General features: G+C 42.9%; 9 protein-coding genes across 9 annotated transcripts; 2 read left to right on the top strand and 7 right to left on the bottom strand.

Annotated features, from left to right (window-relative positions):
• The first annotated feature begins 279 nt into the window (after positions 1-279).
• Positions 280-1,825, top strand: V1512DRAFT_292123 (Mdm33 family-domain-containing protein). Its single transcript, XM_066918284.1, has 3 exons — positions 280-545; positions 595-907; positions 959-1,825. The coding sequence occupies exons 1-3, from the start codon at positions 408-410 to the stop codon at positions 1,783-1,785; spliced, it is 1,278 nt and encodes a 425-aa protein (XP_066770665.1). The 5' UTR covers positions 280-407; the 3' UTR covers positions 1,786-1,825.
• On the bottom strand, positions 1,811-3,474 carry V1512DRAFT_265089 (voltage-dependent anion channel). The gene is made up of 3 exons (XM_066916820.1): positions 3,362-3,474; positions 2,432-3,296; positions 1,811-2,387 (listed from the first exon to the last, which is right to left on the bottom strand). Exons 1-3 carry the CDS (start codon positions 3,412-3,414, stop codon positions 2,124-2,126), a joined length of 1,182 nt encoding a protein of 393 aa, XP_066770664.1. The 5' UTR covers positions 3,415-3,474; the 3' UTR covers positions 1,811-2,123.
• Positions 3,475-4,394: 920 nt separating this feature from the next.
• Positions 4,395-5,246, bottom strand: V1512DRAFT_265084 (60S ribosomal protein uL14). The gene is made up of 4 exons (XM_066916819.1): positions 5,115-5,246; positions 5,026-5,060; positions 4,635-4,890; positions 4,395-4,578 (listed from the first exon to the last, which is right to left on the bottom strand). The coding sequence occupies exons 1-4, from the start codon at positions 5,125-5,127 to the stop codon at positions 4,463-4,465; spliced, it is 420 nt and encodes a 139-aa protein (XP_066770663.1). The 5' UTR covers positions 5,128-5,246; the 3' UTR covers positions 4,395-4,462.
• An 879-nt stretch (positions 5,247-6,125) lies between these two features.
• V1512DRAFT_277052 (uncharacterized protein) lies at positions 6,126-6,783 on the bottom strand. The gene is made up of 2 exons (XM_066917892.1): positions 6,664-6,783; positions 6,126-6,611 (listed from the first exon to the last, which is right to left on the bottom strand). The coding sequence occupies exons 1-2, from the start codon at positions 6,712-6,714 to the stop codon at positions 6,408-6,410; spliced, it is 255 nt and encodes an 84-aa protein (XP_066770662.1). The 5' UTR covers positions 6,715-6,783; the 3' UTR covers positions 6,126-6,407.
• A 133-nt stretch (positions 6,784-6,916) lies between these two features.
• On the bottom strand, positions 6,917-8,392 carry V1512DRAFT_287251 (amino acid permease-domain-containing protein; the record flags this gene model as incomplete). Its single annotated transcript, XM_066918107.1, has 5 exons — positions 7,952-8,392; positions 7,713-7,912; positions 7,353-7,672; positions 7,133-7,277; positions 6,917-7,076 (listed from the first exon to the last, which is right to left on the bottom strand). Exons 1-5 carry the CDS (start codon positions 7,988-7,990, stop codon positions 6,917-6,919), a joined length of 864 nt encoding a protein of 287 aa, XP_066770661.1. The 5' UTR covers positions 7,991-8,392.
• Positions 8,393-9,492: 1,100 nt separating this feature from the next.
• V1512DRAFT_265077 (uncharacterized protein) lies at positions 9,493-11,678 on the bottom strand. The gene is made up of 7 exons (XM_066916818.1): positions 11,443-11,678; positions 11,363-11,383; positions 11,142-11,254; positions 10,889-11,081; positions 10,733-10,840; positions 10,168-10,683; positions 9,493-10,120 (listed from the first exon to the last, which is right to left on the bottom strand). The coding sequence occupies exons 1-7, from the start codon at positions 11,495-11,497 to the stop codon at positions 9,696-9,698; spliced, it is 1,431 nt and encodes a 476-aa protein (XP_066770660.1). The 5' UTR covers positions 11,498-11,678; the 3' UTR covers positions 9,493-9,695.
• Positions 11,679-11,793: 115 nt separating this feature from the next.
• On the top strand, positions 11,794-12,754 carry V1512DRAFT_265072 (mitochondrial 37S ribosomal protein uS12m). The gene is made up of 4 exons (XM_066916817.1): positions 11,794-12,182; positions 12,230-12,306; positions 12,358-12,416; positions 12,467-12,754. Exons 1-4 carry the CDS (start codon positions 11,844-11,846, stop codon positions 12,490-12,492), a joined length of 501 nt encoding a protein of 166 aa, XP_066770659.1. The 5' UTR covers positions 11,794-11,843; the 3' UTR covers positions 12,493-12,754.
• Positions 12,532-14,076, bottom strand: V1512DRAFT_265071 (ribosomal protein S5 domain 2-type protein). Its single transcript, XM_066916816.1, has one exon. The coding sequence runs from the start codon at positions 14,018-14,020 to the stop codon at positions 12,620-12,622; it is 1,401 nt and encodes a 466-aa protein (XP_066770658.1). The 5' UTR covers positions 14,021-14,076; the 3' UTR covers positions 12,532-12,619.
• A 136-nt stretch (positions 14,077-14,212) lies between these two features.
• Positions 14,213-15,802, bottom strand: V1512DRAFT_265070 (nucleotide-diphospho-sugar transferase). The gene has a single exon (XM_066916815.1). It carries the CDS (start codon positions 15,620-15,622, stop codon positions 14,327-14,329), a length of 1,296 nt encoding a protein of 431 aa, XP_066770657.1. The 5' UTR covers positions 15,623-15,802; the 3' UTR covers positions 14,213-14,326.
• Between the last annotated feature and the right edge of the window lie 133 nt (positions 15,803-15,935).

Raw genomic sequence — 15,935 nt, 5'->3', positions numbered from 1 at the left:
ATGTTATTTAAAGTATACTTTGGTTGGAATGGCATTTTATGATGTATGACATTTAGAGAAGATACATTGCATTTTAGGATTTCAAAAATAATTGCATTTTGAGACGGTGCGGTATCTGGTATTTCTGTAATTTTTTAATTTAATGGAATCAAAATACATAGTCGAATATGCAACACACATTTTACATCACGATTTTGGTGTTTGAATGAACTGAGTGGAGCAGACGAAAATGTGCCCCTGCATAAGTGCATATACATGTGACAAAATATTACCGTCTGTAGTCTGTCAATGACCAGTGCAAACTTCCATTATCAGACTCTTTAAAGTTGTCTGGGAAACTAGTGGTCAGATTTGTTTCAATCGTCTTGTTGGAAATTAAAGCTAGAACTGGTACTTAGTTAATCTGAATGAGAGGACGGTGTTTACGGCTGCCGATACTGTCATGCCTACAGCGGGCGGTTCGGTCCCAATTAGCATTATCGCTTCAATATAGACAGCATGCTATTAAGACGACATTGATAAGCACCAATCGCACTGCAATTGAGGTTTGGTTTTGGAATTGTTTGACTTTAACGGTGCTGACTGGTTGAATAGATCTGGAAAAGCTACAATCGCCAGTTTTCGGGTACAGCTATACACCGTAAAGCCCCGAGTGTCACAGAGACTACGCTCGAGGGTCAGCAGAAATCAACCGAAGACTTGACGGAGGGTGCACATGACGCGGAAAAGCCGGATGAATTGAACAATCTGCCGTCGCGACTCGAAGCAAGACGTTCTGCATTTGCAAAGCAGATATCGGAGAAGTTAGATTCGCTACAAGTCTACATATTCACGGCGGGAAAGAGATTGAACGACTTGACAGGATATAGTGATATAGAGAGGTTGAAGAAAAGTATTGAAAAGAGAGGTAGTACTATTGTACAATGATTTGCAGTACGAATTCTAACGTGATTGACAGAAGCACTACTAGCAAAAGCAAGGGAAGACGTTAAAGCGGCGAAGGATGAGTATACAACTGCGATTGCACGCCGATCCGACTCTCAAAAAGAAGTAAACGAGCTACTCCAGCGAAAGCATGCGTGGTCGACGCAAGATTTGGAGCGTTTTACAGAGCTCTACAGGTCGGACCATACGAATGAACGTGAGGAAGAACTTGCTCGCGAACGGTTGAACCAAGCAGAACAAGCTGCCGACGACACACAGGACGAGTTGGGTCGATCGATTCTGGCGCGATATCACGAAGAACAAATCTGGTCGGACAAGATCCGACGGGCGTCGACCTGGGGCACGTGGATTTTGATGGGCGTCAACGTGTTTATGTTTTTGATTGTACAGCTCGGTCTCGAGCCGTGGAAGCGAAAACGGCTCGTAGGCAACTTCGAAGATAAAGTTCGCAGTATTCTTGGAACTGAAATGATTTTGACACGGGAACAGGTTGAAGGTATCATACGTGAAGCTCTTGAACACAACGGTGGTAAATCGGAAGCTAGCCCTGATGCATTTTTACCAGAAGACCCTGCTCTTCTTGGCAAGACAGAAGCCGAAACGAGAATTGCGATTGGGTCAGCACGAGCACAGCATTACCACTTTTCATTCTCATCTTTTAAGCAAATATTTTTCGTATTTTGGGATGTTATTTGGCAAACGATGCAGCTCAAGAAAAGTCCCGACCGTGTCATTTACGAATCTACACGGGCTGAGCTCGCGGTCTGGTCTGGAATGAGCGCGGTGCTAGGAGCGAGTCTAGCTGGCATGGTGACGGTGTTTTTCCGATTCTGTAAATAGATTGTTCTAAGAATAAAGGCATTAGACCGGCATACGTGAACTACTTTGTTAGTAATTGATGATTGAGGGAATAGCCACATGCGTATGCGTGGCTATCCAGGGGAAATTCAGGAGTTAATGAGATTTAAAAATTGAGGCGCATAGCCAAGCCACAGCACCTTTCATAAATGTAAACGCTATAAAGTGAAGTACTTCTCTTTCTATTCTACCAGCATAAAAGGGGACTTTAAAAATGAAAATAATAATTAGATCGACACAATAAAACACCACCCACCTTAAAAACACGAACCGGTGTCAACGCCACAACCAAAAATGCTACTACCAAAACACAACATACTTCAGACAACAGTACGAATAGAGTCATCGCAGGTATCTTTTTTTCCGTCCTCAGCTCCAATCTCGACTTTCGGTGCAAACATAGACTCCATTTCAACTTGCAGACCCCTGAACATGTCTTCGCGAATTACGGAAAAGTACGCTGTGAAAACCAACAGGACAAAAGAAACAAGCACAACAGATGTACCGACTATGGCACTGACGACTTTGAACCCCTCAATGTCTAGTGCTTGACCGATTTCAAAGGTAGCCATGGCAAACGTTCCCTATATTTATTAAACTTGTAAAAATTCGAAAATTCTAGACATACCATTGGAAAGCTCAAGCCCCACCATCCAGCACCAAACACTCGTGGCCGGTAAATTATACATGCCGCTACAGCCACAAATAACCAAAATAGTGCAAAACCAACCATGATCATCGCCACCGCTGATCCAATATACTTGAATATTGGGATTTGTGTTAGCAGCGGATACGAATGTGTGCCCAAGTAATTTTCCAAATTTATGGAGTTGACTAAAAAGCCATACGCGCCCTGACCCAGAGGGCCGACAGGCAGGAAACAGCTGATTGTGGCTTCTCGTGCAGGTATGTTGCCGGTTAGTAACCGCCATGCGTAGACGCATGTGAATGCAAAAGCTAAAAGCTCGCCATTACCCCAAACAATCAAAGTAATGACAATCATGTGCGGTCTCCAAATCTCAGGAAGATGCTTGACCAAGAGCGAGCCAGTCGTGGAATTAACGACCATAGCGACGACTGGAAGCAGAATAACGGCATTTAAACCAGCAGGCGAAGTCCTTTTATGATGTATAAAACCATACAGGACTAAAACCCAGGCGCATGCTGTTGAGAATGCGAGATTAATCCACCAAAACACGTAGCATGGCCAGATTGCACGGTCGCCAAAAATGCCAATGGTATCAGCCAAACAGGAGGCCATACCCATGGGCATGCAACCCCAAAACACAGACTGTAACGGATGCAATAAAACTCGGTAAAATGACCGTGGAAATAAAATCAGCCGTAGCACGGACATTGTGAAGAAGATGATGAACAGACTGGTCGCCAGTCCCCAAAACGCAATGCCAATTCCTCGCAGCCAAAAGGATGGAAACGGATAGTTGATTAGTATACTGCCTGATATACCTAAGCCCATAACCATTCCAAACCATCTATACTAATCAGCATCACTTTATTTTAAGCTATGCCACACAGTGAAGCAAGATGAACTACTCACGCTGGTGCAAAATTCTCTATCCGGTACAAGAAGTACCGTTTAATAGTATCCATACTATGCTCCGAGTTGTGCGTCGCCGGTTTCTGCTTGCAAAATAGACTATTATGTGAACGAGGTAGATGTGAGAGAGAGAAAGATTCAGCCATAATTGGCGGTGCACGAGGCTTTATAACATTGAAATGCTTGTCAAGGCGCGTCAATTTACCCCTGAAATTTGTGGCAAGATGCCACCCCACGACTCTTCATTCAGCACTGGTAGAGAGCTTAAACAAATAGCAAACAACTAACAAATAATTGTAGCATAATGAAACACAAAATTTCTATTCAGAATTTGCGTTTTTGAGCAAAATGCAGCTACAAATAAGAGAAGAGAAGGGAATTTGGGGGACACATTCTCATATCACAGCCACGGACTTAAGATCGTTGTGGCCGAGCATATCTCATGCGCCGCAACAAGTCTAAGATTAGCCACAGTCGGATTTTGCGAATTGACCGTAAAAGTGAATAGATTGCTAAAAAAAATGTGCGCTACGCCTAAACTCATTCAAATTTTACTAATTATTTAGCTATTCTTTATATAGTCTCTTTTCTTGACGTTAGGATCTAGTGGTAAACCCGTGGAGTGTCTCTCAAATTTTATGATCATACATTGAACAGGTTGATGGCATCATACCACACAACGCCTCCCAACACACAGCACAGCCTATTACCGAACCATTTTATTAGCATAAAAGATCAGCTTGTATAAAACAATGGTCAAACGTTTATATTTTGGGCTGTAACATGGTGCTGCAGAATATAGCATACGACCGCCATAACAACAAATCATAGCACTTTATCAACGAACTGCATAATTTGCTTGTTAATTTACAAGTCGATTTTGGCGATTAGTACAAGGGTATCCTACAAAATATATTTGGCTTATCGTTATTGATGACGACAAACGGTTTAGGTATCTTTTTATGACCCAACTTTGCCGTAGCCACTCTACTCATTATCAAAATGAGTTAGATGCCGTCTCTACGACTTTTCCATCAGAGTACATGACCATAGCGTTAAATCTTATATAATTTTGTATGCTGACTACCTCAACCCATTAATTTACACGACCACACCAGAGTTGCTGGCAATACGGGGCCACAAATCTGCGCACTCCTTTCCAACAGGTCCGGTGATGGCGGATCCCTTCATTTCTCCCTTAGGGTTGACGATAACACCTAAATAAACAATCAGCATCATATCCATTAATCAGTTTCAAAATAAAGCCACTAACCGGCATTGTCCTCGAAGTACAAGTAGACACCATCTTTTCTTCTCCATGGCTTGGACTGACGAACAACAATGGCAGGCATGACCTTCTTACGGAGCTCAGGCTTTCCCTTCTTGACGGTAGCCATAACCATATCACCGACACCAGCAGCTGGCAGACGGTTCAGTCGAGCACCGACACCCTTGACTGAGATGATGTACAGGTTTCGCGCACCGGAGTTGTCGCAGCAGTTAAGGATTGCACCGACCGGAAGACCGAGCTACAAGAGACAGTCAGAACTCAGTCCCACACTTTACCAAATCAATAAATCTTTTGTCTGATCGAATTCAAATTCATAACTTGACGTTGATATCCACGTAAAGATCAAGACGAACAGTAACAAAAATTAACATACCGAGATCCTGTATTTGTTGCCTGATGAACCAGCTCCTATTTAACTAGTCAATAACCAACTCATTTTCTTTTAAAGAAAACAAAACATACCTGCTTTAGACATTTTGAGTTAGTTGTGTGAGGATGCGACAATAACAACTGTAAAGTAGAACACGTTAACCGTTCACTCGACCCTCTCGCCTTGCGTTGTGCTCCCAACAGACTTCCTAACGTGAGTTACAATGTGAACGTGACTGCGTTTTGCCCTAAGCATGTTTAGGGCAGCGTTGAGCACAATCAAGACCCTAACCCGTAAAGGGTTAGGCTTGTCATGTATCAGCGAACTAGTATGAGCCAAGTGCGCTTTCTGCAAGCTTTTAAATAGTGGAGACACGCCTGGGGATATAAAAGCGAATACTTGACTCGCTGAATGTCAAAGGTACTGCTTGCTAAATGTCTTCAAAAAAGTATACAGGTATCATGTATTTACCGCCTGGTGCTTAAAGGTGTAAACATAATGCGCTTATACCATATACCCGCTAATAATGTTAAATCTGCTCGAACTCTTCTCGTCGCATTTATCAAAATGTGCAGTTACTTATATGCAATGTAAATGATGACATGCTTTGCTCAGTTTAAATGTTTGGCGCTTAAATCCCAGTGAAAATTTAATGCTCACTGAATGCGTTCATTTTGTAATGTCTGCCTCCCATCTAGTGTCAGTTTTGAAAAGGCCTCACATGCTATTTGGCTTGCAAGCGATGTACATTTATGCAGCAGAAGTCAGAAAAGTTTCATTTTAAATCCGTTTAAATTCGAATGCAAGTCTTGCAAGTAGGCTTGGTCTTGCCGCTGTCGATCGTACACGTGGGTTGCGGCGTACGCCAATACGCACGCTAGAGCCACAACCTTAAATTTGAAGTCTTTGTTATTGGGGTTTCGTACAGTGAGGCTTTTGTCACGACGTCGCGAGTAATAAATGTGATGCATCAATAAAGTGATTGTTGCGACTTCATTTACGATGTAATGAAATGACAAATTATATGTTTATGTTATACGTAAATGGCGATAAAGATCTAAAAGTTAAAAGTGTCAACCACCCCGCTTTTAAAGCACAATCCACTCGTTTAAATTGCGGCTTGCCTGAAACTGCGATCGAGAGTTCCAAGGTTCTCAATCTGTAAGCTACTAATAACATAGATAGCATAGCTTATTGATAACAAAACTAAAAATTACAAAACAAAGCGATTGTGTAAAAACGCTTAGCGTTACTGCAGCAACAGCACGTGCTATTAACATGTTTTGTGTATTCTGACATGAATTTATGATAAACGTTATAAAAATGTGCTCAATCGAGTTACATTAAAAGAATGTTTTGTTTGTTGCTAGTACTACTAATCATTATCATGACACAATTTTGATTTTGACCGGAGCAGATCTGTGCCGTAGTATCTTCCTGCAGTAAACCACAACTCCCTGTTTCTGTTGATACTGAGCTCTGATGTAATTGGAGTAAATGTACTGTGACATTGTCCGATAGAGGTAAATAGCCAAATCCGAGACGATCAAGACGATTGTAGGACCGATCAGTAATGCCGCGATGGCAATCTACTTTGATTTAGCTGAGCTCCACACTTTCACTGATCTCTTTTATACTTACACATGTCCTTGACACAATCGTGACAACAACCGAGATTGCAGACTCGATCATACCTAAGTGCCTGCTTAAGTGCTTGCCTAAGTGGTTTCTGAAGTGTCTTGCTGCCTGTGTGTTTTGATCAATACATGGGGAGGAGTGCGAGGCAAGCGAGCGGCTCTTTATCAGAAAACGGTCAGATCCAAGATTACATAATTAATTAACTACTTAAATTTTTTGGTTCAACCTTTAGCGTTTAGACCACATAATAATAAAGTTAGCACCAGAATTCGTATGCTCTGTAAATCACACCACGACCTGCGAGTTCTGCGCGCTCGGCCTCGAGTTCGGCCGCAAACGCGTTCGGGTCAACTTCGCGTCTACCCGAGACCAAATCAGCATCCGACGCATTCATGAACCCGGTCCGACGGATCAGTCTGTAGCCCAAAAAAGCACAATAACGACAGGGATTGATAGTGGTGTGTCTTGTAACACGCTCTCGATTGTTGCATGACCCCGGGTCGAAGAGGACGCTGTCCAGGTCTGAGCGGCCAGGACAGAGTTATTGACGGCCAACCCAGTACATGAGCCAATGACTCCGAGTTGTGATTGGAATGCCAGGTTGGTCAATTTAAACTCTCAAGCCTTCCATGCTGCTCGGAATCGGATGTGCGCAAAGCAGATCGAGCCCCATGTGAAGATATTAGACAGACCAGATAGTGAGAGTATCCAGTTGAAGGCCGAATCTTCCACAGGCGTCATGCACACAAATCCGAGCAGTTCAATTACTGCAGTGCCTCCAATCGCGGCCACAGGGCGCTGTGCGCCCTGCACGGTCAATGTAGCCTCAGAAGTGGGGTCTTTGCTCGAGATCGGCGAGGAAACGAGTGTACGACTGCAGCCATAGACCGATGAATTGCCAGCTGACAATACTGTAACTGAGATCATTGCGTTCATGACGTGAGAAAATGCATCCAAACCCACACACTGCATCGCAATGCGAAATGGAGATGACGCAGCGTCAACGTGCGAGCTCGCACCTAACAATCGATTCGAATCGTACGCAAAACAACCCCACAACAGTCAGCACGACGATGTAGAAAATCGTGATGCGTCGAAACACCTGCTCGACTGCAAACGGCAATGTCTTGCGCGGATTTGCAGTCTCCGCACTGGCAAGTCCAACCAACTCGGTTCCAGCAAGTGTAAACGCGACAGTCACAAACACGGCACACAAGTCTTTGAATCCGTTGCTGAACGCACCGACATTCAGCTAGTATTTGCCGCCAATGTAACCCGCCTTTTGATGCACCCCGCCACATTTTATGGCGACTCCGACAATGATAAACATGATGACGCTCACGATCTCAACCAGCGAGAACTCGAACTCAGCTTCAATGATCGATCGATAATACAATTAAAACCGATGCCGGTCCATCGTTGCTAATGTATTCCTACATTTATATAGCTAATATGCCGATGTGAACCTTCAGCTCTTTCCCACGAAGAATTTACAGACAATCTAATCTCAATTGACCCGCAAATTGTAACCATTTGCAAGTGTTGGCCGTTTAAGCTGCGCGACAATGGCGACTCCACTTTTATTTCCATCTTTGGCCAGCGCGAGTTCGTGTCTCTTGAACGACTTTGCAAACTCGAGAGAAACAAATCTAGTTGAGTCTAATTGATTGACTCGACATGTACCCAATTATCTTTATTGTTACACATGGTGCAAATTAAGCAAGGTAATAATTTTACGCAGAAGTATTGAATAGTAGTGGATAAAACGGTAGAAAGCAAAAAAGCGCAAAACAATAGACAAAATTTTATATTATAAAATTAAACTCTGCTTTCATTATCGATAAGCAACCATTTTGTTCTAATCTGGACTTCTTGATTGTAATGAGAAATGTCAGGTGGGATTCTTTCTATATTCATCCATTTGGCTCAGTACAGCACCGTATTTCACTTAACGCCAATCCAAAAAAAGTTTGTTCTAAATTACAATTGTTAAATTTGGTTTAACCATATCGTATAAAGTGAATGTGTAGTGCAGCATGACCGAATCCGGGGAACAACACGACCAATTTACAATCGGATAGATTTCTAAATTACCCTAACCCGATATTTGTTACGTCGCATGCTCGTACACAAACTCTATGCTGTCAACAATCTCCCTCGTTATAGCCGCGCCGTCCGCGTCGCTTGCGATTGGCCAAAACGGCAGCTTATTATGGCATCTGCCGACTTATTGTTCTTTTTTTAAACTTCTGACTTCACACCGCTTATCGGCAGTAAATAAAATGCGAGAAGTTTAAGTCAACGTTAGTTGTGCTAAAATACACAGTAGACAAAATGAAACTTATTAAACGTAAAAGAAAGAGACATACCTGGTCCAAAATACCCCCAGCCTAATCAAAATCGACGACACAGTAGAGATCAAAAAACGACTGACACAAGATATTTTAGCGTTCTTGGTATATATATATATACTAGTAACAAGATAATTGCAATAAAATTGCGAGATGATATCTGGAAATCTGAATTCGAAACTGCAGAGGTGATGCCAGAAGTAGCGGTAAGCTACTGGAAATTGTAGAGAAGTCAAATAGTGAAAGTAGATTTGGTCCTATTGCAGTTTCGAGCAAAATATGCAATCCGGCTATATTTGCGATTGCTGAATATCGAAAGTGAATTAATGATTGTTGGTATGATAAAAACAAGCAACACTTCGTTTTAGAACAGTATACTATTCACAGTCAGTAACAGAATTAGAAACAGGCATGCGTCATCGATTGATTTCATGGCAGTGGGTTATATAAAAACAGGCAAGGTTGACAGCGTATGTGAAGTGATTTGTAAACAGGCCGGAAATTAAGGATGAGACAGACGTTGAATTGTAAGGGTTTTGACGTCTTGATATGATTCAAGAGCCTCGCTAAATTTATGATTTAAAGACGCTACCCAAAAGTAATGAAAGCCACATAACTGTGTTAACTATCTAGGCGTACATTGGTCAAATAAATTACAAAGGAAGACAAGCCACAAATGCCAGTTTAAGCAACCGCAGTAGACATCACTTCCTCATCGTCATTATCATCGTCATCATCTTCCGCGTCAGGCATGATCGTGTCCCCGCCGGTTCCCTTGTAATTGCGAATGTCGCGTCTGCCACCCTCGCCTTCGTCTTCGCTATCGCTAAGCTCACCATCTTTTTGGATGTGCGAATCCCATGCGTCTTGACTGCCTCTCAAGTCCTTGATTTCTTCAGTGTCCTCTTCGGGTTCCTCTTCAGGCGCGTCACGCGGGACATCGGTCATTTGAACACTGGGTGCAAACTTGGTTCGCGAGAGATTCTCCAAAACGTTGGTTCGTATCCGGTCCAGATATTCTTTGCTATTGGCGTTTTGCATGTTGGACGGTCTGACCTCCAATTGATAGTCTGGTCCATAATACTCGTAGTAGTCATTGTATGGAATTTCTATAACCGTCAGTATAAGCTTTAAAATTAGTTGCAGTGTAACTCACCAGGTCCAACAAGTTGTCCAACCAGCAATCCAGTTTCGTATGTCCATGTTCGAGCCACGTTTCTCATAGTGTAGCCACCACCGCCAACAACAAGCGTAGGAAGACCAAAACTTTTGACAAAATTGACACAGTTGGCATGACCCTTCATGCTCAAATTAAAGCATCCGAGGCGATCTCCTGAAAGCGAATCGCCACCGCACTGAAGCACGACAGCCGTAGGCCTGTACCATTCCATAATGGCTGTGATCACAGGCTCAAACACGGACTTGTAAGTCACGTCATCTATACCGTCTCGTAGAGGAAAATTAACGGCATAGTTCTTTCCTTTTCCAATTCCGGTATCACGCAATTCACCAGTTCCAGGGAAGTACTCTCCATATTTATGAAAACTGCAAGTCATGACTCTGTCTGTAGTATAAAACGCTTCCTCCACTCCATCTCCGTGATGCACATCAATGTCAATATAAACAACTCGAGGATGATATCTCAGCAGTTCAAGAATTCCAAGAACAATATCTAAATCGATGGGTTAATATGTCGTACATCTAGTCAGGGCTCGACATACCATTCACATAACAGAATCCACTGGCCTCGCTCTTTTTAGCGTGATGGAGTCCACCAGCCCAATTAATCGCAATATCGCATTTCCCTCTATTCAATCTAGCCGCACCCTCTATCATAAGCGTTAGATTATTCGCTTGCACAAGCTGAGAAGACTTACCCATGGAACCGCCACCGCTAATACTACAAAATTCAAACAAGCCGTCAAAGACCGGACAATCATCGCCGACATTAAATTTGACTTGTTCTTTGGCAAACAAGTCCATGTTATCTGGAGTCACTCGTGATAAGAAATCAATGTACTCGTCGGTGTGAAACTGGCACATTTCTTGCTTAGTGGCAGGTTTGGCTCGCTGTGAAGACGTTAGAGAATATTTCCAATACGAATATAACTGTAGAATGGCTCAACATACATAAATCTCCATCTTTTTGTATAGACCATAGTTCATGATCAAACTGTGAGCCATTCTTATTCTATGGGGTTTCATGGGGTGACCGGCGCCATAAGCATAGTTTCCACAATCAGCTGCAAACACATTATGTCAGTTTCTCTATTTTCAAATGCGAAATGCCAATAGTCAAAACCACTTTCACTAGAGTGCTAAGCCAAAGGTTGAAGGGTGTAGAAACTTACAATCGTAGAAATAGGCCACTCCTGTAGTCGTGATTAGCATAACCAAACACTTCAATACCAAAACCGCTTTATAAACTTACTCTGCTTCTGAGAAGGCATAGTTATAGGGTCCAATGGAGCAGCTGGATATGACATCGTAACACTGGATCCGTCAATCAAAGCTCAAATTTAGCTTCACGGTACGAATATTGTTTTATTGGTGCGTAAAGTCAAAGAATTAACAAAATAACCGAGTTAATGGCCACGCAAACGTTCACAGACACAATGTACGCTGAATGATGTAATGAATATAAGCACGAACACAGATAGATAGACCATCACGGCGTGGCCGTTCGCACCCAGAACAATTGATTGAGATTAATCGACACAAAACCCTCGAGTGTAAGCATCACGAATTCTGCATCGGAAAATGTCGTCAAAACTACGACATCAAATTCTATAGAAACCAATTGCGCAGGTCTTCTTCTGCAAATTTATAGATATGAGTTGCATATTAAGAAGATTTTTCACAGTACGCCCGGCCGCCCGACCGTTTCCTCGAGTGCTCGTCAACCAGCATTTTGCTTCACGAACTTTTATGAGCACACCAATACAGCAGGCTACATTTCGACAAGTCGTCAGGGGTGCCCGAAAACCCAAGCGACCCGTGAAGTTGTCTGAGTCACCGTCGCTAGATAGATCGCCGGTCAAGAAAGGCGTTGTCGTGCGAGTTGCGACCATGAAGCCTAAGAAGCCGAATTCTGCTCAACGAAAAGTCGCGAGAGTCAAACTCTCGAATGGGAAACTTTGCTATGCTTACATTCCTGGTGAAGGACACAATGTATGTTGTCCTGGTACTTTTTTTTATTGAGCGCTCATAGGTTTTAGGCGCAAGAGCATTCTGTCGTTTTGGTCCGAGGTGGTCGTTCACAAGATCTTCCGGGTGTAAAATATCATTTAATTAGAGGAAAGAAGATTTCATAGTTTTAGCGATCTTAAGGACTAACAAAAACTACAGGAGGTCGTGATCTTGGTGGTGTACCAAACCGAAGTACTTCTCGCTCGAAGTATGGAAGTAAGTATATTACAATTACCATGAAGATAGAAACTAACAGACATGTTTAGCTAAGAAACCTGCAAAGTCGGCATAAAAGCCTGTGTTTCAAATGATGTAAAAGGTCGGGTGTATATTAAAAGGCAATTATGGTGTACATTGTATATATGATAAATGACTTATTATGCAATTGCTAGTTAGCAAGTAATGGTACAGCGACTATATTACAAATATTTTAAAACCGATTCGGGATCCTCCTCACGAACTCCTGATGCTTCCTCTCGCAGGTCGAGCCATTTTACAGCAGACAGCACGCCTGATTTTGCCTTGACAATTTCGTCAACTGCACTCTCGCAAACAACCAAGCAAACCGCATCGTAGCCGCCAGCTCCAGGGACAACTCCACCCAACACACCCGGCAAGGTAGAACATGCATCTAATAGTACAGTTTGCTCAGCAGGCTCAATTTGAGCCCCAGACCCAGCTGTCATTGCCCGCAATAAGCTTCGAATCTCTTGGATAGCCTTTACCACTTCAGCAACCAAATTTCCAATCTTACCACTATTGAGCCCTTGTGATATCATTTCAAATGAGTTTAACTGCGCAAATTTGGAGATCAGTTCGTCGTATCCTGACGCGTCGGTATTTGCCTGCTCACCAAGGCCAACCATAGCCTTAATCAACTTCTCATTAGCTTCTCCCAAGGACTTCCACACTACTCTAGCACTTTCACCGCCTTCTTTTCTCCACTTTTGCACCATCTGGACCATGGACGGTGTCTCTGAACCGCCACTTACATCCCCCATAAGCAAGCGTAGTCCTCGCGAGATTGCGCATGGCTTTGTGTTAACAGTCCAAGAAGATTCAATTGTAGACTTTAGTGACTCCAAATATCTACTTTCTTCTGATGAATCAGCTGAAGACGGTGCCTGCAGTATTGAAGACACATATGTCGGCGCAAATCGCCTGTAGGTAATAGAACCATACACTGCGCTTGCAACATCAAATCCTGAACCGACTTTTCCCTGAGCATTGCAATGAGCAACTTGTGCCAAATTATGCAAAATACTTTTAGACTCTGACGCGCCAACTTGAAAGTTACAATCATAAAAAGACATAAGTGCCGCGACAATAGAAGTTGTGAGCGCTGCCGACGAACCAAGACCGGTTTTTGGTACGGCATTAATTGGTAAAGAGTGAGTGTTGAATCGTGGCATCGAATCATTTGGCTGTGAATGGTACGCATTATCAGATAAGATTGTGATAGCCAGCGACAGAATCTTTGTTTTGCCAATTGCGCCAGTTGATGCCAGATAGTTAATAACAGTAGTCAAGGCAGAGGACACGAACGGGTTCTTGCGAGACGGGTCAGTTGGCGAGACACTGATGAAATTCGATTGATTTGAAAAATTTAAACTGTAAGACCATTCACCTTCTTTAAATTGAGGACTTGTCACTGTAACAGTCGGTGTAAGGCTTTCAGACTGTTCCACTGACGATGTCAACGCATAAATTCTGGCAGACAGTGCTGTGACAAACGATGAGTTTTCGGCGTCAAGAACAAGGTATCCACCAGCAAGTAGTGCCTTTCCAGGTGCAGAAAAGCATTGTGTACTGCGGACCATGTTCGTTTACGTGGTTAACATGCAATTGCGAAAGAACTTGTAGATGTTGCCGGCACTATGGATTGTATAAAGCGCATGTAACGCGAACAGCACCACAATTGTTTTGGTTATCGAATCACGCACATCTTTGCAGCTTGAATGGGCTTTTAAAGTACCAAAATTTACACTAAAAAACAAAAATACCACGAAAAGTCATAGTTAGAGAATGTTTGTATTGAATTATTCAACGATTGGAAAACCTGGTCATGTATAAAAATCATGCAGGATAATGTCACCCCAGAAAAATAGCTACACCGGATTATCATTTTAACTCTGTGTGTGCCACTCCGAAGGTCGCTTGAGTTGCTTAACGTCATAATAGCGAGGAGTGCAAGAATATCCCTTCCAGATAAAGTTGTCTCGCGAGTTGCATGAGCACTTGTTCTTAAGTCTGTCTTCCTTGTTTGTGGGGCAGTTCGTGAATGGGACATGGTAGTATCCAATATCCTCAAAGAAGTGCACCTTCTCTTGAGGTAAGAACAAAGCGGCTGCAATAGAATGAACAGGAGCATCACCCCATCGCTCATAGAAGAAACCACCTTCGTGATCTAAAAAGTCGAAGAACTCTCTGTAAGCCTTTGAGCGCCAGAAATCAAGGTTACCAATTTCAAAGTTACTCCAGAAATGGCACTTATTGTAAGTGGTTCCCTCGTCATCAGAAACCCAGGCCATTAAGTTGTTTTCGGCAAGATATTCTGGGTGCGCCTTAATAAATTTTTTCACTGAATCCCAGAGAGTTGGGATCGTGTCAATGTACTCATAAAGCGAAAGTGTGAACCCATAATCATATCCCTTCTCCTCCATAAGCTTGAACACATCGTAGTCAATGTCACAGTGAAGAACGATATCAGGCTCAACACGCCAGTAGTACTTGTAGTTCTTCATGAGCTCCTGCTCAAAAAAGAAACCACTTTCAAATCGGCACATATGTCTGTAGCTGACAGAGTCACCATAAATAATTTGCTTTTTCCGCATCTCTTCACGTGTATAAGCAGCTTTTTCCTGGTCAATCCACTCAGGATATCCCCAGTGCTCTTTTGGTATCTTGCCAAACTTGACTTCACCGCTGATCAATGACTGTGTGACTTCCATAAACGTTTCGTCAAAGTCGCCGTCATTAAGAAAGACCCAATCATAATGAAACTTGTGGTTGAATCTGTCCTCAACGTGACGGATCGATTTGACCAACGACCAAATATCCTCGTTTCTGGCCAAAGTGACAAATGTGGCGTTGGCCCGTACGTAATTTCCTGTCATGGCGGCGGCGACAGGGATCGCGGCATCAACAACAGCAGCAGCAGCATCTTTAACAGCCTCAACAGGTGCAGCGGCAATCTTTTCTTCAGCCTTTGCTTCCTTTACATCTTTTGGATCTTGAGAAGCTGGCCTAGCAGCAGCCGGCGCGGCAGCCACTGTTTCGGCTGCGTCTGACTTATCATGATATCCAGCAGCGTGTGACAGGGCCATCAAACTTGAGGGCTTTGTGAACTTGAAAATGACTATGAACAAGACGAGTGCGATTGCGACTAATCGCACTATACGTATGGTAGATGCTCGAGGCATTGTGAGATCCTTTACTGTAAATCAATCGATAGCCAGTAACTGAATTTGTGCGATGATTATGATCCTCCAGGATTGACTACTAATAAACAAAATTAATCAAAGCTAGTCCTGCTGATGATGACAGAAACAGTGCTTTGAATGTCTTCAAAAAAGTGATTGAAGAAGTAAATTGAATCGAGGGGTAAAAATCTTAGATGAGAATCAAAGTTTTACGCGCGAATTACTGCGACGCGTTTCGCGCCTTACGTTCTAATTTTACTTTTGCATATTTATTGGAGAGATTATTACATTCTCTTTGTTAAAACGGAAAACA

Source organism: Lipomyces arxii, assembly GCF_038497795.1.
Source record: "Lipomyces arxii strain Phaff 12-163 unplaced genomic scaffold V1512scaffold_12, whole genome shotgun sequence".
NCBI lineage: Eukaryota > Fungi > Ascomycota > Lipomycetes > Lipomycetales > Lipomycetaceae > Lipomyces > Lipomyces arxii.
This window is presented reverse-complemented; position numbering and strand designations above follow the sequence as displayed.

Excerpts from the sequence above, each read along its gene's own strand:
- V1512DRAFT_265071 (XM_066916816.1), bottom strand. The coding sequence starts at position 14,020 with ATGGTCCGCAGTACACAATGCTTTTCTGCACCTGGAAAGGCACTACTT.
- V1512DRAFT_265072 (XM_066916817.1), top strand. The coding sequence starts at position 11,844 with ATGAGTTGCATATTAAGAAGATTTTTCACAGTACGCCCGGCCGCCCGA. Across the intron at positions 12,183-12,229 it reads TTCCTGGTGAAGGACACAAT|GCGCAAGAGCATTCTGTCGT; the intron begins GTATGTTGTCCT and ends CATAGGTTTTAG. Across the intron at positions 12,417-12,466 it reads TTCTCGCTCGAAGTATGGAA|CTAAGAAACCTGCAAAGTCG; the intron begins GTAAGTATATTA and ends AGACATGTTTAG.
- V1512DRAFT_265089 (XM_066916820.1), bottom strand. The coding sequence starts at position 3,414 with ATGGATACTATTAAACGGTACTTCTTGTACCGGATAGAGAATTTTGCA. Across the intron at positions 3,297-3,361 it reads ATAGAGAATTTTGCACCAGC|ATGGTTTGGAATGGTTATGG; the intron begins GTGAGTAGTTCA and ends TGATTAGTATAG. Across the intron at positions 2,388-2,431 it reads GGGGCTTGAGCTTTCCAATG|GGAACGTTTGCCATGGCTAC; the intron begins GTATGTCTAGAA and ends TAATAAATATAG.
- V1512DRAFT_277052 (XM_066917892.1), bottom strand. The coding sequence starts at position 6,714 with ATGATCGAGTCTGCAATCTCGGTTGTTGTCACGATTGTGTCAAGGACA. Across the intron at positions 6,612-6,663 it reads CGATTGTGTCAAGGACATGT|ATTGCCATCGCGGCATTACT; the intron begins GTAAGTATAAAA and ends AAATCAAAGTAG.
- V1512DRAFT_265084 (XM_066916819.1), bottom strand. Across the intron at positions 4,891-5,025 it reads GCAACAAATACAGGATCTCG|CTCGGTCTTCCGGTCGGTGC; the intron begins GTATGTTAATTT and ends TGTCTCTTGTAG. Across the intron at positions 4,579-4,634 it reads GTACTTCGAGGACAATGCCG|GTGTTATCGTCAACCCTAAG; the intron begins GTTAGTGGCTTT and ends TTGTTTATTTAG.
- V1512DRAFT_265077 (XM_066916818.1), bottom strand. The coding sequence starts at position 11,497 with ATGTCATATCCAGCTGCTCCATTGGACCCTATAACTATGCCTTCTCAG. Across the intron at positions 11,082-11,141 it reads ACAAAAAGATGGAGATTTAT|CGAGCCAAACCTGCCACTAA; the intron begins GTATGTTGAGCC and ends ACGTCTTCACAG. Across the intron at positions 10,841-10,888 it reads TAGCGGTGGCGGTTCCATGG|AGGGTGCGGCTAGATTGAAT; the intron begins GTAAGTCTTCTC and ends CGCTTATGATAG.
- V1512DRAFT_265070 (XM_066916815.1), bottom strand. The coding sequence starts at position 15,622 with ATGCCTCGAGCATCTACCATACGTATAGTGCGATTAGTCGCAATCGCA.
- V1512DRAFT_292123 (XM_066918284.1), top strand. The coding sequence starts at position 408 with ATGAGAGGACGGTGTTTACGGCTGCCGATACTGTCATGCCTACAGCGG. Across the intron at positions 546-594 it reads CCAATCGCACTGCAATTGAG|ATCTGGAAAAGCTACAATCG; the intron begins GTTTGGTTTTGG and ends CTGGTTGAATAG. Across the intron at positions 908-958 it reads GAAAAGTATTGAAAAGAGAG|AAGCACTACTAGCAAAAGCA; the intron begins GTAGTACTATTG and ends CGTGATTGACAG.